This window comes from Penicillium cataractarum (genome assembly GCF_028827025.1).
Source record: "Penicillium cataractarum strain IBT 29864 chromosome Unknown utg000001l, whole genome shotgun sequence".
Lineage (NCBI taxonomy): Eukaryota > Fungi > Ascomycota > Eurotiomycetes > Eurotiales > Aspergillaceae > Penicillium > Penicillium cataractarum.
In genome coordinates this window covers 2,484,474-2,498,761 of record NW_026622737.1, presented here as the reverse complement: position 1 = coordinate 2,498,761, position 14,288 = coordinate 2,484,474, and the positions used below count along the sequence as shown (strand labels likewise).

At 46.8% G+C, this 14,288-nt stretch overlaps 3 protein-coding genes across 3 annotated transcripts; 2 read left to right on the top strand and 1 right to left on the bottom strand.

Annotated features, from left to right (window-relative positions):
* Positions 1 to 1,081: 1,081 nt before the first annotated feature.
* N7496_000857 (uncharacterized protein) lies at positions 1,082 to 3,319 on the top strand (the record flags this gene model as incomplete). The annotated part of the gene is made up of 1 exon (XM_056693788.1): positions 1,082 to 3,319. The coding sequence occupies one exon, from the start codon at positions 1,082 to 1,084 to the stop codon at positions 3,317 to 3,319; it is 2,238 nt and encodes a 745-aa protein (XP_056560517.1).
* A 3,725-nt stretch (positions 3,320 to 7,044) lies between these two features.
* N7496_000856 (uncharacterized protein) lies at positions 7,045 to 7,445 on the bottom strand (the record flags this gene model as incomplete). The annotated part of the gene is made up of 3 exons (XM_056693787.1): positions 7,045 to 7,090; positions 7,164 to 7,343; positions 7,396 to 7,445. 3 exons carry the CDS (start codon positions 7,443 to 7,445, stop codon positions 7,045 to 7,047), a joined length of 276 nt encoding a protein of 91 aa, XP_056560516.1.
* Positions 7,446 to 8,836: 1,391 nt separating this feature from the next.
* Positions 8,837 to 10,360, top strand: N7496_000855 (uncharacterized protein; the record flags this gene model as incomplete). Its single annotated transcript, XM_056693786.1, has 4 exons — positions 8,837 to 9,001; positions 9,050 to 9,615; positions 9,685 to 9,854; positions 9,906 to 10,360. Exons 1-4 carry the CDS (start codon positions 8,873 to 8,875, stop codon positions 10,358 to 10,360), a joined length of 1,320 nt encoding a protein of 439 aa, XP_056560515.1. The 5' UTR covers positions 8,837 to 8,872.
* Between the last annotated feature and the right edge of the window lie 3,928 nt (positions 10,361 to 14,288).

Genomic DNA, 14,288 nt, shown 5'->3' with positions numbered 1-14,288 from the left:
CAATCGTGATCCGCGGAACGACTAAGAGCCTCAACCCATCGAGCGGATAGAATATAGGCCCAAGCGAAGTAAAGGACCGATATGTAATTCCCCCTATCGTAATCAGAAAGCCCTTGGACACCGGGCCAACTTGAAAAGGGTGAGTGTTCTGAGAGCCTGACACTCAGACGACTACTACCTGCAAGAAGAAGTTGCTTTCGCAGAACCCTCGGCTGAAGGGTACAGGTTCCTTCTGAAGTTCGCCATGTGGACTGCCCATTTATAACAAGGCTACCTATTCCATGTGAAGATGGTTTCTCCTCACAGGAGAACGACATTTCCTCGCTGGAGACAAAGCCATCGCCAAGGAAAGGTGGGGTCCGGACAATGAGGCTCTTCAAGTCTACCGCATGCCGGGGGAATAGGTCACCTTCGCTTTCAGAGCCCAAATAAGAAGTCCATGTAATAAGGCTCTCCTGCAGGACTTGTGAGAATTCATCATCACTTGGACGTGCGGCATCAGCCATCCTCGCGTAGGTCGAATGCAGATGTTGAGCGTTCAACCCCTTATTTGAAACAAATTGTAGAACTGATGTGGAGCAGAGAGTCAACGATGCCTCTGAGGCATTGGTCAAAACTATTGAAGTAGTTGCAGGTTTCTTGTCGACTTCAAATGATATCTCGAGTTATGGTGTCTTGGGACTACGAGAGCGAGACGGGGAAGGACCTGTTAGTACAATCCGCTGCTGTGAGGAGTACACGTGACTATGTGCGTTCCAACTTCCAACCACCATCATCCATGCCCTCCGCTCTCCCGTTTCCTGCTTCTCACATAGAAGCAGGAAATGTATAGGTATCTAATGAAACGACCAGCCTTGTTCAACTCTGATTTTATCAAATGGATGCTTGGTTCGAAATTCAGGCCATGGCACCTAGCCTAGGTGGGGCTGGGTTCCCAAAAAGGATTTCCTAAACGAGAATAGCCCCTACGTGCGTCGGTCCGTCAGTTTGTCCGAACTCCGAACCTGGCCCCACCCCTTCGCAACTTCAACGGGATCAAGCTGAAAACATAACCGCTGCAATACTTTGTTTGAAGAGCTCCATGGATCAAAGCAGTTCACCCAATTACAAAGAACTTTTTGAGAGAGAATCCAAGTTGCGGAGACAGGCCGAGGAAGAGAGACGACAGGCCGAGGAAGAGAGACGACACGCCGAGGAAGAGAGACAACAGGCCGAGAAACAAAACAGGCAGTTCACTCGAAAGACTTCCCTAATAGAATATCTTCGAACCTGCCATAACTTGCTCTCCCGCCCTTTGCGTGTGAGAACCCCGTCTCGTTCCACGAAAGGAAAAATACCAGCTCCTCAAGGGAAATTTTGCCCCGCTCGCCTTCTTCCATGGACAGATTGTGCAGCTGCGCAGCAGGAAATATACGATTCAGTTTGTAGCTACCTCCAAACAACGAGTGACCGCCCTCCCCGGTTATTTTCGACAGTTGCGCGCCTTGAAGGCCTCGCCGACTCGTTGGATCGTCCGCTGAGCAGTGAACGGGACCTTGAAACGTATGAAAGACTTGCCGTTGAAAATCACGTACGAGATATCATATCCGAACTCTGCAAAATACCCGAGGCCCAGCAACGATTTCGTCTTGGCGATGGTGTCTGGTTCGAAAGCCATACCAACAGCCTAGAAGGTGATGCAGCTCAGAGTGATAGCACTCTCGACGAAGTAGACCAGTCGTCAACACAATGCCGACCAAGGCCTGACCAGTTCTGCATCCACCGAGCTGACGACAAACATTCTCTGCTTATGACTGTGGAATACAAGCCCCCTCATAAACTGACCGTTGAAAATCTGCGAGTGGGTCTTCAACCAAGGATGGATTTCTGGAACGATGTGGTGCGACGGAACGAAATACCAACCGATGAAGCTGAGAAGTTGAAATATAATGCAGAGCAGATTGTTGGATCGGTTCTCACCCAGGAATATCATGCTATGCTCTGGGAAGGCCTTGAGACCTCCTATGTGACCATCGGCCTTGCTCTGGTGCTTCTCCGAATACCTCGGGATGACCCGGGCACGCTACTTTATTTCCTTTGCGAGCCAAATATGGAAATTGATGGGAATGATGATGACAGCTATCGACAACCAAAGACAGCTATTGCTCGGGTGCTTTGTCTTTCTTTGATGAGTTCTCTTTCAGCCATCCGCGACCATGCTTGGCGAACTAAAGCAATGGGTCAGCTGAATACTTGGGCGACTAGCTTTGACCTTGTACGATCCCGAATACCTGATGACGAGCTGCAGCAAGCTCCGCCTGGCTCTGAATATACAGGATCTCCTCATGCTAGTACCGAAGGCACTGGTTCTGAATGGCTGCCATCGTCACCCATGCCATCGCCCACACCACAAGGCCATGCACAAACTCGATCTTGTTGTGCACCCTCGCAAGCTGTTCCTTGTCCAGACCAGTCTTCAGACGACTCGGATTCAAATGAAACATCGCCTGAGGCTAACCGAAAGCGAAATCTCAGCCAGGTCGCATCTTCCCCATCCAATCAGTCACCAAGGCCCAGAGGCTTTGGTAATCATGGAAGTGGCACCAGCAGTCAACACACCACGCAATTTTGCACGCAACGCTGCTTACTTGGGCTTCAAAAGGACGACTTGTTGGATGAGAATTGCCCAAATGTGGACTTGCATAGAAAATGTCGAAATGACGAACGGCATCCCATTACAGCGGAGGCCTTAGTCCAACAACTGAATCAGCAATTGAATAAAGACCTTGATCATTATTGCACCCCTTTGGGTGGCTGTGGGGCTTGGACGTCTGGGGCACCTTTCAAGATTGTTTGTGCACGATATGGCTACACGATCATTGGAAAGGGAACAACCGAGCGACTCTGGAAAGATGTCTCCAATGAAGCACTGATTTATCGTATCCTCCGAAAAGCGCAAGGATCCGCCATCCCGGTTTTCCTAGGGACAATCGACCTGGCTATGACTTATTTCCTCCATGGCGCGGGTGAGATTCGACACATGCTGCTTATGGCTTGGGGCGGCGAGAAAATAAATGGATTGGAGCTTTCGGTGAAGCTGAATCGTGATCATGAGCTTCGACGGTCTAGGAAAGAAATTCACTCGCTCGGGGTGGTGCATGGCGACCTTAGTGACGGAAACATACTGTGGAATTCAGAGTTGAAGCGAATACTCATCATTGATTTCCATGACGTGGCACTGAGCCCTAGTCTGAAACGGAGGCAATCGAGAGGGATAAAGAGGAAATTGCTCGAACCGCAGCATCAAGAACGAAAACGCCTTTGCATCTCTCTGACATAAGACAAATGTACGCAGATGTTATCCAACAGGGACAGGGTCGAAGTGTAACCATGGTCAAGCTCTGGACTGTTACGTTGTGGGTTTCCAAAAGGGAAACTTATGTTCTTTTGCAAGAAATACAGGGATACCTCGTATCATCACGCTCAGATAACGTGAATAACATTGTAGTTCTGAGGTCCCTGCATACAGTATATATCTCAAGACCCCGATGAGTATACTGTGGCCTTTAGCCAACAATTGAAGAGACAGAAGAAGCAGATCAAGCACATACTAGCCATAAGGACGGGAACAACGAGGTGGAGAACAAGGGCAATGAGACTGGAATCTCAGGTATCTCTGGAGACACATGAAATAAGTGTAACTTAGATTTACTTGCAGTGTACTCCAATTGACTCGATGATATTAAAAGTCAAATGGTTACCCTCTCAGGATTGAACTAGAACAGGCATGTTCACTGGAAGCATCGGTCGCGGAGGAAAAGAGAAAATAAATGCAGGCCTCGAGGGAGCAATTTGCAGCTCTACCGGAATTCGGAGTCCTCCAGCAGAAATTCAATGAAAGGCTAGACAAAATTCTTCGTCACAATATTTCATTAGGACTAGCGCAGAGAAAACTCCCTGTTCATCCCTTTCCGAATGAAAGCAACCTTCTTACCTTATCGGATTCGTCAACAACTGTGAATGTACCGGAGCTCCTTTCAAAAACACCAGAAGAAAGAATATCTTCGATCGACTCGTCAGAAGATTCCCCCAGATACGGCCCATCATTAGCACTCAGCCAAGATTCAAGCTCCCGGTCTCCTTTACGGAGTTCCGTTGAGACCGTTTGCTTGATTTACTTGACTGAGGGGGAACTGATCAATGACTTTGTGAATTTCAACAGACCTTTCCGTCTTTATATCACAGAATAGCTTGAAGTACATCTCGGAGTCAAGGATGAACCAATTGAGGGTACTGGAAAAGATTCCATGGGCTATTGTATCAAAAGATTTACAGCTGACAAGCTCCAATACTTTAGGGAGAAATGTCCTGTTGATGATGTACATCAGCTCGATGGTAAAGTCTTATGTCAGTTGTCTGAAGATCATGCGTTCTGCCTTGCCGCTGGGAATGTGGTATTGAAGATTAATACCCAGGGGTGGAATGAGAATGAATAGGAAGCACGTCGTTACTCTCTATGTCCTGCTTCTGTAAAGAGCCAAAGATACATTCAGGAGGTGAGGCTGGTTCTTTGAGCCCTTTGAAGATTTTTGGACGGGAGAAGGGAGCAGGATGCTTGCAGACTTCTCTTCGCAGCGGTTATATCGCTCTCTGTATACTTTCCAATATATTCAACCCTCTCTCGCCCATTTGAAGGCTCTTTTAACCCCAGAATAGAATACGTTGACATATTGTGGAATGGAAATCATGTATAGGCTCATTTTGTTGGATACCTTCAGTACGATTATCAAACTGGAGAGAGGATGGTCGCCTGAAGATGGAGTGCCTCAGTCGTTGCGTGAGGCGTTGCAACGCCATCAAACTTGGGCTGTGTAGGGTTGTGCAGGCAGGGCAGTTTTGGGAAGGGTTCGGGCTGAGCAGGAAAGGTGGGGTACAGTTCAGTCACGTGATGCGGAACGGAAGGATCTTGACTTAATAATAAGCGCACCGAAATCGGCCTCGCAGGATTATAGTTTATCCGAAGAGCTATGCTGAATGTTACGACATGGTATTCCACTAGGTGTGATCACGCACATGTTTTCCCTTTCCGTGCTTTATCAGGGGTAGCAGAGGGGTTACTTTGTTTTTGTTGCCCCGCCAATTTCAATCTCCGCCGTCGAGGTTGCTAGAATACAATAAGCCTTTTCTGGCTAAGCCGTTGCGAACACATTGCCGGCATCTGCCCATTGCGAACAAATGACACGTACGACTTCCCCAGCAGCACCAGAAATAGAGTCGCAAAAACGGCCGTACCATATGCTGCTGAATTATATAGAAGGACAAAACAAGAAGGAAAAATGTGAAGGATATTCGAGATCAAATATCTCTGGCTCTAACAATGGCAAGTCCAGTCATTTGTTTTGGCACCACTTCGCCTCGCGATTATTAACCCGCAGCCATGGAGTGCTATCCATTCCGCGTTCCGAGGCATGCGTCGGATAAGCTGCAAGGGAGAAATTCGATCGAGTTATATCACTTAATATTACACGTTAACAAGGAAGCGATGAGCAAAAAAAGGGAAGGCGAAATTGACTGGTGACTCACTTATCGTATGTCATTTTCCTTTCCCACCACAACTTCCGCAGATGAAGCCGTTTTGTAACCCAGATCCTTTGCAGTCACCACAATATGAGTCCTGAGGCATCTTGTAATCAGGCGAGTTGTTTGTGTGTTAAGAGTAGTGTGGAGAGAGAGGGAGGGAGAAGCAGCGGTTGTTGCGCTATATCCTGTCTGCCCAAGTCCGTGACCAGGTCCTCTGAGATGTGTTGCCCGATATTCTGCCGCAGTTTACCGCTAAGCTAGTGGGATCTATTATTAGCGGAAACAGTGAGGGGCGGGCGGCTTTCAGATCACTTCTTCAGACCACCATTTTCGCAATTCGTTTTATGAACGTCAGCGAAATGGTAGCGGGCGACTTCATTTCACATAGGCAGTGTCAAACCTGCTTGGCTGTCTTCCAAAGCCATGATGAACTGTACTCTCATCTTGAAATATTCAGAGTTAGTTCCATACAATCGCTGCTTGTTTGCCTTTCGCTGTCTGACGTGCCTGGCACTTTCAGGCGGGAGAACGAACCCTCGCTCTGGAATTAGAAAAGTGTCGAGCACATACAGCCCAAGTTTATGATCCTAATAAGCTTTGTGAGGGTTGTCAACTTAACGCGTCCTTACTTTTGCCCCCAAGCAACCCTAATAACGAACATGAAGAGCACGATGCCGACGCACAAAATGCCACCGGCCCTCGTACTGAGTCTTTCAGACCGAATGCTCCTTTCCGGAAATGTCCTTTTCGTGGTTGCGAGAAGCAGTTCAAAGTCAAAAAGGCCCTCCTAAATCATTTCGAACTACGTAAAATTTGCCTGTTTTCTGCTTGGTGTGTCGCTCGCTAACTGACTATATCCTGGGAGCCAGATGTCGACTGCAACGAAGTATGTGTTGAGTGTTTCCGGCGGTTTACTCATGTGAGCGCTTTGATGAAACACGTCAAAACCCACACATATTCGTCTGATAGGAAAAGAAATTTCATGCTGGGCTTGTGCGATGACCTACGTGATAGAGCCATCTCCGAGTTGAACCAAATGGTCAGAACGCTGCAAGACTCTACGGTCGATGCTAATTGGACGACTGCGAAAAGAAACCTCAGGTTATTAGAGCGTTGCGAAGCGCAGAACTCTTCAAAAAGAGTCAAATCAGGCGAGAGTGAATCAGGCGCATTGAATGCCAATTTTGACCAACCACCACAAGGTATTGACCTGTATTACTACTCCTTTACTAGTCTCATTTTAACTTGGAAGAAAGCCCAGCTACTATGCCCTTCGTTGCCCCCCGAATGCTTCGGATTACCGCAAGAGTTCGATGAGGACATGTTTGCACCTCTCTTATTCCATGACTACTCTAAGTCCTTTCTGAATGATTTCGATCCTCCCTTTTTCTTGGGAACCTCATCACTTCAGCACGGGACTCGATTAGGTAGAGACGATATCGGAAGGCATGCTGATATGGCCGATCCAGTTTTCGACTCTGGATCTCAACTTGCGCGCGAAGATGGGTCGGCGGGAATGGGAGGCCCTAGTCTAGAACATTTATCAGCCAATGACGAACACCATTGAATGGCAAGTGTAAAATGGCCGTTTCTTAAGGTCATACTCAAAGTGATATCCAATCCGTGGGCTTTCCCTTTGTAGCTCGGCAATCTTTTCTGAGATCTGCGGGCTGCCGGGGAGAACCACTTTCGCCCATCTTGTGATAACATCACGTGTCGCAAACACAGTCGCGATCGGAGTGCCCTTTTTTATTTCAAACGCTACACGGGCGTCCTGTATAGTTCTACATAGACAGTCAGGTATGAACTCCTGGAATGTCAATAGAGTCGACTCACAAGCCGCCGTTCTCAAACTTAATTTCCGAGCCCTCACCACAGCCAGACATTTCCAAGGCGGCAAAGGGTATTTCCCACAAGCCGTTAGAGGCGTGAACACCCGGAAGCTCATATGTGTGAGAACGTTCAAAAAATGTAACTTGCGATCCATTACCCCACAACTGTATGACCAGAACCTGTCGGCCCGCCTTCTCTCCTCCGCCTCTGAACTGAAAAATGTGCCCTGCATCGCTGTGGAATTTCCGGTACCTGGCAAGACTACACCAAGGAAAGAAGTAATCCAGAATTGCTCTTGTACGCTGTAGAGGGTTAGTAAACATCTTCAGCGTAGGAGATACGTGCAGACCTTGTCTTTAAGAACATGACGCCTGAAGAACTCTAACCCTTCTGCAGACAAACAGCTCTGCAGCCCCATTTCTGTCAAAGGCGTCTCCAAATCCGGGTCCATTTCATAATAGAAGCCGGTATCCCTGATCGCTTTGATCGCATGGTCAAGTGAGAATCTTGTTGATGCCATAACAGAAGATTCTGGTGACGAATGCCAGCGTATGATGTAGTTGAACGTTTGTTGATCGAAATAGCCCCTCACTTCTCGGATAAAGTATTTTCAGAGGGCCGATATTTTTGTCAAGGGGTACCGCCCACGCGCTTAGGCCCTTTTTGCATGGATCACCGTTCAGAACCCTGGCAAGATTCCCGTTCAGACCCCTAGCAAATTTTATAAAAAAATAAATTCGCTCGAATGAATGTGGTTGAATTTCGAATCTTTAGGGTATGCTCACCTGTGCCCCTATTAAGACTTTTTGTCGATATCCCCGCGAAACGATACTTCAGTCGCAGTCACCCAGCAGTCAGAGAGTACGATAAACCTACCAGAGAATTTGGATTAGAGCTGCATGAAAAATATATGGTAGATCACAAAAGTTTTCACGTAGTCAAGTCCTGTAACAAGGCTGATGACAGTTTGAACGATGAAAGAGTCGGCTTCACATTCGGTGTAGACCGATCGAAAGTTTGCGTAGACCGGAATGATGCACTGGCTGAGCAGCATGTAGACTGCCACCCTGCAGCCTGCATTTGCTAAACGATTTGATTCGTAAACAAAGACGTCGAGCTCCTGCGAGTTACCTGGGTCCCCGTTCGGAACCCTGTCAGCCTGCTAAATGAGCGCCTCGAAAAGAGAGACTGCTATTGGATAAAGCATGAGTTGGCCTTCTATGCTGTTTCTCCTCTTCGTTTACAAATAGATCAAACCAATGCATTGAGACGCATCTCTCCCCTGTCCGGTTTTTCTTAAAAGGTCTCAATTGAATCTCTAGTAGGTCAGGAGATAGAGACAGAGTCGACTTCTCGTGAGAAAATACTTCCCGAGAGATCTTGGTCCTCCACAGTCAGACAAGTCTTTGGATCGTATATGAGCACTATTAATCAAGTCGACAGGGACGGAATATTCTCCCACTAGAGTTTGCCCATCGCAATGAGCCCACATACAATCACAATGGGCCTTACGGAAAGTAAATTGGTGATAGACGTCCTTTCCGAAGCGTACAATGAAGCCAAGCGATCTGGAAATTCCAACGTCGAGGTAAAGCTCTCCAACGCGAAGGTTAGTTTATGAACAATCAATCTGTTACTATAGACTAATATCTGGAAGTTCATCAAATCAGTCCAACAATTATGGGCTTATATTGCTACAGAATCTACCGATGGGACTCAGGGTGTGGAAGATCAACTACCGGAAAATGATCGCGCAGGAGAAAGTTCAAAGACCGCAAGACTTACGCAGTCAAAGTATGTTGTTCTCCCAGGAATTATGAAGAAAGTGTCTCGCTGGAAGGAGATCCCTCTTTCTTTCTTTGATGAAGAAGAGTCTCACCTTAGCTTGGCGGAGTACCCTCTTGCTAAAACCTACGAGTATTTGAGAAAGCTTGTAAAGCGTTCTGCCCTGGATAAAATTCGGAAGAGGCTCTTGAGGATACTTTTCAATCGTCTGAGGGAAAGATTAGGCGTGAACCGACTACTCCCCAGGCATGTTGAGAACATTGTGCAAATAATATCCCGATCCGGCGTTGTCAAAGATTGTGACAGAAGAACTATCAAGAAATGGGTAGACGAAGGAAGTAGGATTGACGCATTATGCCGAGACATTGGAAGTATCACTGGGACTGGGTACGCTCACCTCAGGAATCTATTTTACTTGAATGATATCTCTGATACGAGGTAAGTTTTTACCGGGCGCTTCATCTACGAACCTTATGCTTCCCAGATGCTGACTTTAAGTGATTTCAGAATGATAAGAATGCATACAGATGGCAAAGACCGCACCAAGGAGATTCAGCAAATCAAGTTAAACTTGGTTTACAATAATAATGAAGCACTGCAGCTTGAAGAACTGGCAAATTTGTTGATGGAAGAAATATGGAAGCCGATGGAAGATTTGATCCCTCAACTTCGCTCAGGTTAGTGACCTTGGTTGACCTTCTGTGGTGTGTTGTTAATTTCATGTCTAGAAGTGCAGCAGACGCAGCAAATCCCAATCCTCCAAGTCCGAGGTGCCTATTCTCTGGCTCAAGACACTCAAATCCCAACCTCTTTCAGGGATATACAAGAATACAGTCTCGAAGATTCTGATGCGTCAGTCTCTTCAACGCAAGGTGCACACCAAATTACTTGCCATGGTACTTCCAACTATGGGGACTTTCACTCCGGAACTCGTCAAAGCGGGTGCGGAGATAGACTTATTCTAGACCAAGATGGGAATAATATTATCACGGGTACTTCTGGTTTCATTGCGGGGTTCTTTGATTCATTAGACGTCGCAGATGTCGCAGATACGGATTGTGAGGGAAGTTTGGTCCCGAGCATTGCTGATGCTGGACTAATACCGCCACTGTCCTACCCCGGGGCCACATCAAGTGAGCTTGATACATATTGGTGTACTAATATGGCGATGGATGATATTTGAACCGTCGCCGATCTTCGACCCTCCCATAATAGGTGAGAGGATCTGTTAAATATGAACGACAAAGTGGCATATCAGCTTGTGAAGAATTGTGCCGAGATGTCTATCTTTATTATCATTGGGGATTTGGACTAGTCTCTCTGGGGATCATCGATTTGGAGTGAATATTTGGAACATCGGCAAACCAAAGAGAACAGTAGCCTCTGTCAAGAGAAGGAGCAAATTACGATACGATACAAAAAGCTACGCGGGACAAATTAATCAGAGCGAAAAGCCAGCATCTGGTGGTAAGCATGGGGACGTCGAGACCGCCAAGTCACCATGCATTTACGCATCAATATCGCTTACTCATCGCAGAAACCAGTCAGTTAACCAGTCACCGAGTTGATTTTTCCTCTTCGGCTGACTCTAATAAACACTGCAGCTTCCCTTCAACGACTACCTTACGCAGTGTCCGTTCGCGTTGCGAGAAGTCTTTTACTTCGCTTCCAGGTCATTCTTTTGAGCTAGATCGACATCACGTATTCGAATTTAACATGTTTTTCAATCAAGGGAATGGAGGGCTGGACATCTCCCGTCAAACTCGAGGACGTGGATTTGCTCGTGCGGAAAGTCGAATTTCCTCCTGACTATATTCCAAATTCGGCTTCAGAGCAGTTGGTGTTGTCGAATCGAAGCATGGAAATTTCACTAGCATGCTAGGGAATTTGAGCTATATTTACAAATTTTGGGGGATTGAAAGAAATTTATGTGTCCCATTCATGCAGAGGTTGCACTCACGAGCCAGATTGTAATAAAAATGTTGTAGGCCAGATCATGTCACCGAGGCTGAGCGGAGTCTGGGCACCCTTCTGTTGCCGATGCGATGCTTTGGGCCAATCTAACAGGAAAGCAGCTTCACGAAGCTTCCGCCTACGCAACGCTAAAGGCCAGCGCTTCTACGAACGCGCATAAATCAATTCATCCACGATGAAAATGAAAGCATTGAAGCTCGAGGAACTCAATTAGGGCTAGATACTCGTTCTACATTGGGCGATAGACTTGTCCGGATCGGACCGCCAAGTCACGTGCATTACCGTGTGCTCCCGGAATTTTAGTCGCTCTGAGAAGGGTGAGCAGGGGTCAGCATGGAAAAAAAGTCCCCTCAGGGTGAATAAGCACCATTTTCGTGAATAACATTGAAAGAACCTTCTAATATGATCATTGTCGTAGATGATCACATTTAATACACAACATGTTAACCAGAAAGAAGTCAAACTAGCTGGCTTAATGCCCGCAGGAACTATTTTCCGTGTCTGCTGTCAGCTGGCTGGGATAAATACCTTGCAATATCCCCCACAGAGGCGACTTCCGTAGAATTTGTTCACGATACCGGAAACCTCTTACACCTGGCCATTCTATAGGGTTACAATGACATTACGGATCATGTCCTCAACCATATTCTGTTTTGCCAATCAACAAACGTTATGCTCGGTATCGCCCGTCGAGGTTGAGGACGTGGATTCGCTCGTGCGAAAAGTCGAATTTCCTGCACATCAAGATGGCCCACTCTACCACTTCATGTTTCCGCATACAGGGGAGCGACAGTGGGAGCAGAGAGAAGACGAAATCAGATGGACGATTGATGGCCTTCTTGAGACCATTCATCAAGAAGACGAATCTCTTTACAAGGCGTGTGGAGAAGATGGATCACCTGTCGGGCTGATAGGCTGGAATAGCCCAGGATCATCCATGATGGGCGTGAAAAAACGAGACTTGGTTCATGATCACTCAGTCGCTACATCTAGAGGAAGGCAAGGGGCAGAGTTGACGAACAGGAGCAGCTTTAGCCCTCCCTCTTTGGATGTAACTTCGTGGCTTAGTATCTCGAAAAGGCTCAGAGAGGAGAGGGAAAGAGTTCTTCAGAGCTATCAATACAATGGAATATGCCGTAAGCTTTCGGTCGACTTAGGAGTTTCTCGGGCCTTACTCACCTATCTCCATTAGGAATTACTTTTATGGCGGTGGATCCAAATCATCAACGTCAAGGTGTTGGGTCTATGCTCATGAAGATTTTCTGTGATTATATTGATGAAAATTCACTAGATGCCTTTGTGTTGTCCTCGCCTGCTGGTATTCGACTATACTCTAACTACGGATTCAAAGCAGTTGGAGTTGTCGAGACAAAGCATGGAAACTTTACTAGCATGTTGAGGACTTCAGACCTTAATCTTTAGGGAAGACCTCTAATTCGCTCTTTGAAAAGGAATGCAAAATGGGTTTTGGGATTTCCTAGATTTTTGACAGTCTGGTGAATGTAGCAATTATGGATATTACACTTTCGCTCAGATGAAGAATAATCAAGGTGGACCATCCTATAGATAGCTTCAGGAACATCCATGGTCATTGAGATGCTTTCCCTCCGAGTCCTGGAAGCAGTACTCTCTGCAATGGCACCGATCCTCATCATCAGTGCTAAAAACCCAAAGAGCCTCGATGAGCTCATTCTCATTGACCGAACCACGTTCCATCATGATGTTGGTTTTGCCCTCGGTGACCTCCACAGATATGTCTGGGTCATGTCTATCTAGACAACGCACGCCAAGCACGTTTTCTAAGCCACACTGGTGGAGAAGGACCGAAACTGCGGCAAAGAACTCTAAATTGCGACCGCAATCTTCATCTGACAAGCACGGCGAATAACCGAATTCAACTGGAGACATAACTCCGGCTACAACCCTGAACGTGCGAGGAGTGATGAAGCCTTCATATTTGGGTACCACAGCATCACTGCTATTGACAGTCCACGGTAAAGAAATGTTTCGGAGGTCCACAAGCCGCTGATTTGTCTTCATCGGAAAATGCTTGTGCAGAAGGCTAACTCCATACCTTTCCTGCATTCCGGAGTCGAGAAAGAGCTGTCTTATGGGACCAAGCAAGGACTTCCTTGCTTGCGTATCCTCGAATAGGACCGCAGCCTCCCGAAGGGACGGCATCGATTCGTAAGCTTCCGGGATATAGGAGGTCCTACAAACAGTTAAACAAAGCTTGACTTGCCGAAATGAAGGAGGAGTGGTTACATTTTTATTTGGAGTAAGGAATATTGACAGGCTGAGATACTGGCTTATAATGGCTGGATGTGGTGCAAGATTTATCGAGGGTATTTGAGCCATATTTATATTGTGAGAGTCGCTCTATCCAAGCCTTGCAACCCCGAGCTAGACGGTGCGTATGCTGGGAAAAAATCTTTACCTGTTCAAACCAAGCCGCCCAAAGCCACGAGCAATCAGCGGTAGGCTGGCTCTTCTGATCTGTTCCCAGTTCGTTTTTCCACGTGCAGGAACCTTGAGTCAGGGCATGTGTCCATGTACATGAGTCTTACTGATAGATGCATGGCTCAAAGAGGACAAGATGATCTGACCCCCTTCGAGGCTGTTCCCTTTTCGGTGATAGTCTTGCGCTGGCAACTCTATCGCCCAAAGGGGACAAGAGGATCTGCCGAGATTGTTCCCTTTTCGGCGATAGTATTGCACTGACAAGTCTATCGCCCAAAGGGGAATTATCTTGCTGTCCTTCCTGTACAGGATAGCCTAGGATAATTGATAGGTTATTTATTGATTATTCTGCCTGCTCTTAGTTTTCACGCGATTCATGGTCTGTATCTCTGGAGTCGAGATAATGAACTGAAAGACCAGGGTAATAAAGCAGGCACTAGGAACCCCTGAGAAACCTATTTTCGATACGTCACATTCTTTTCATATGGACAAAACAAAAAAAAAAATCAGATAGCAAATCCATCTCTGACGAGATTCAAGTAATCGAAAAATATATTGATCCGCGATACAAACGAAGCACTAAAGCTCGAGGAAGTCAGTAGGGGTTACATACTTTCTGCTTTGGGCGATATACTTGGCAGGGGGGAAGACAGGGAAAAATTAGTCTTCGGGGACAG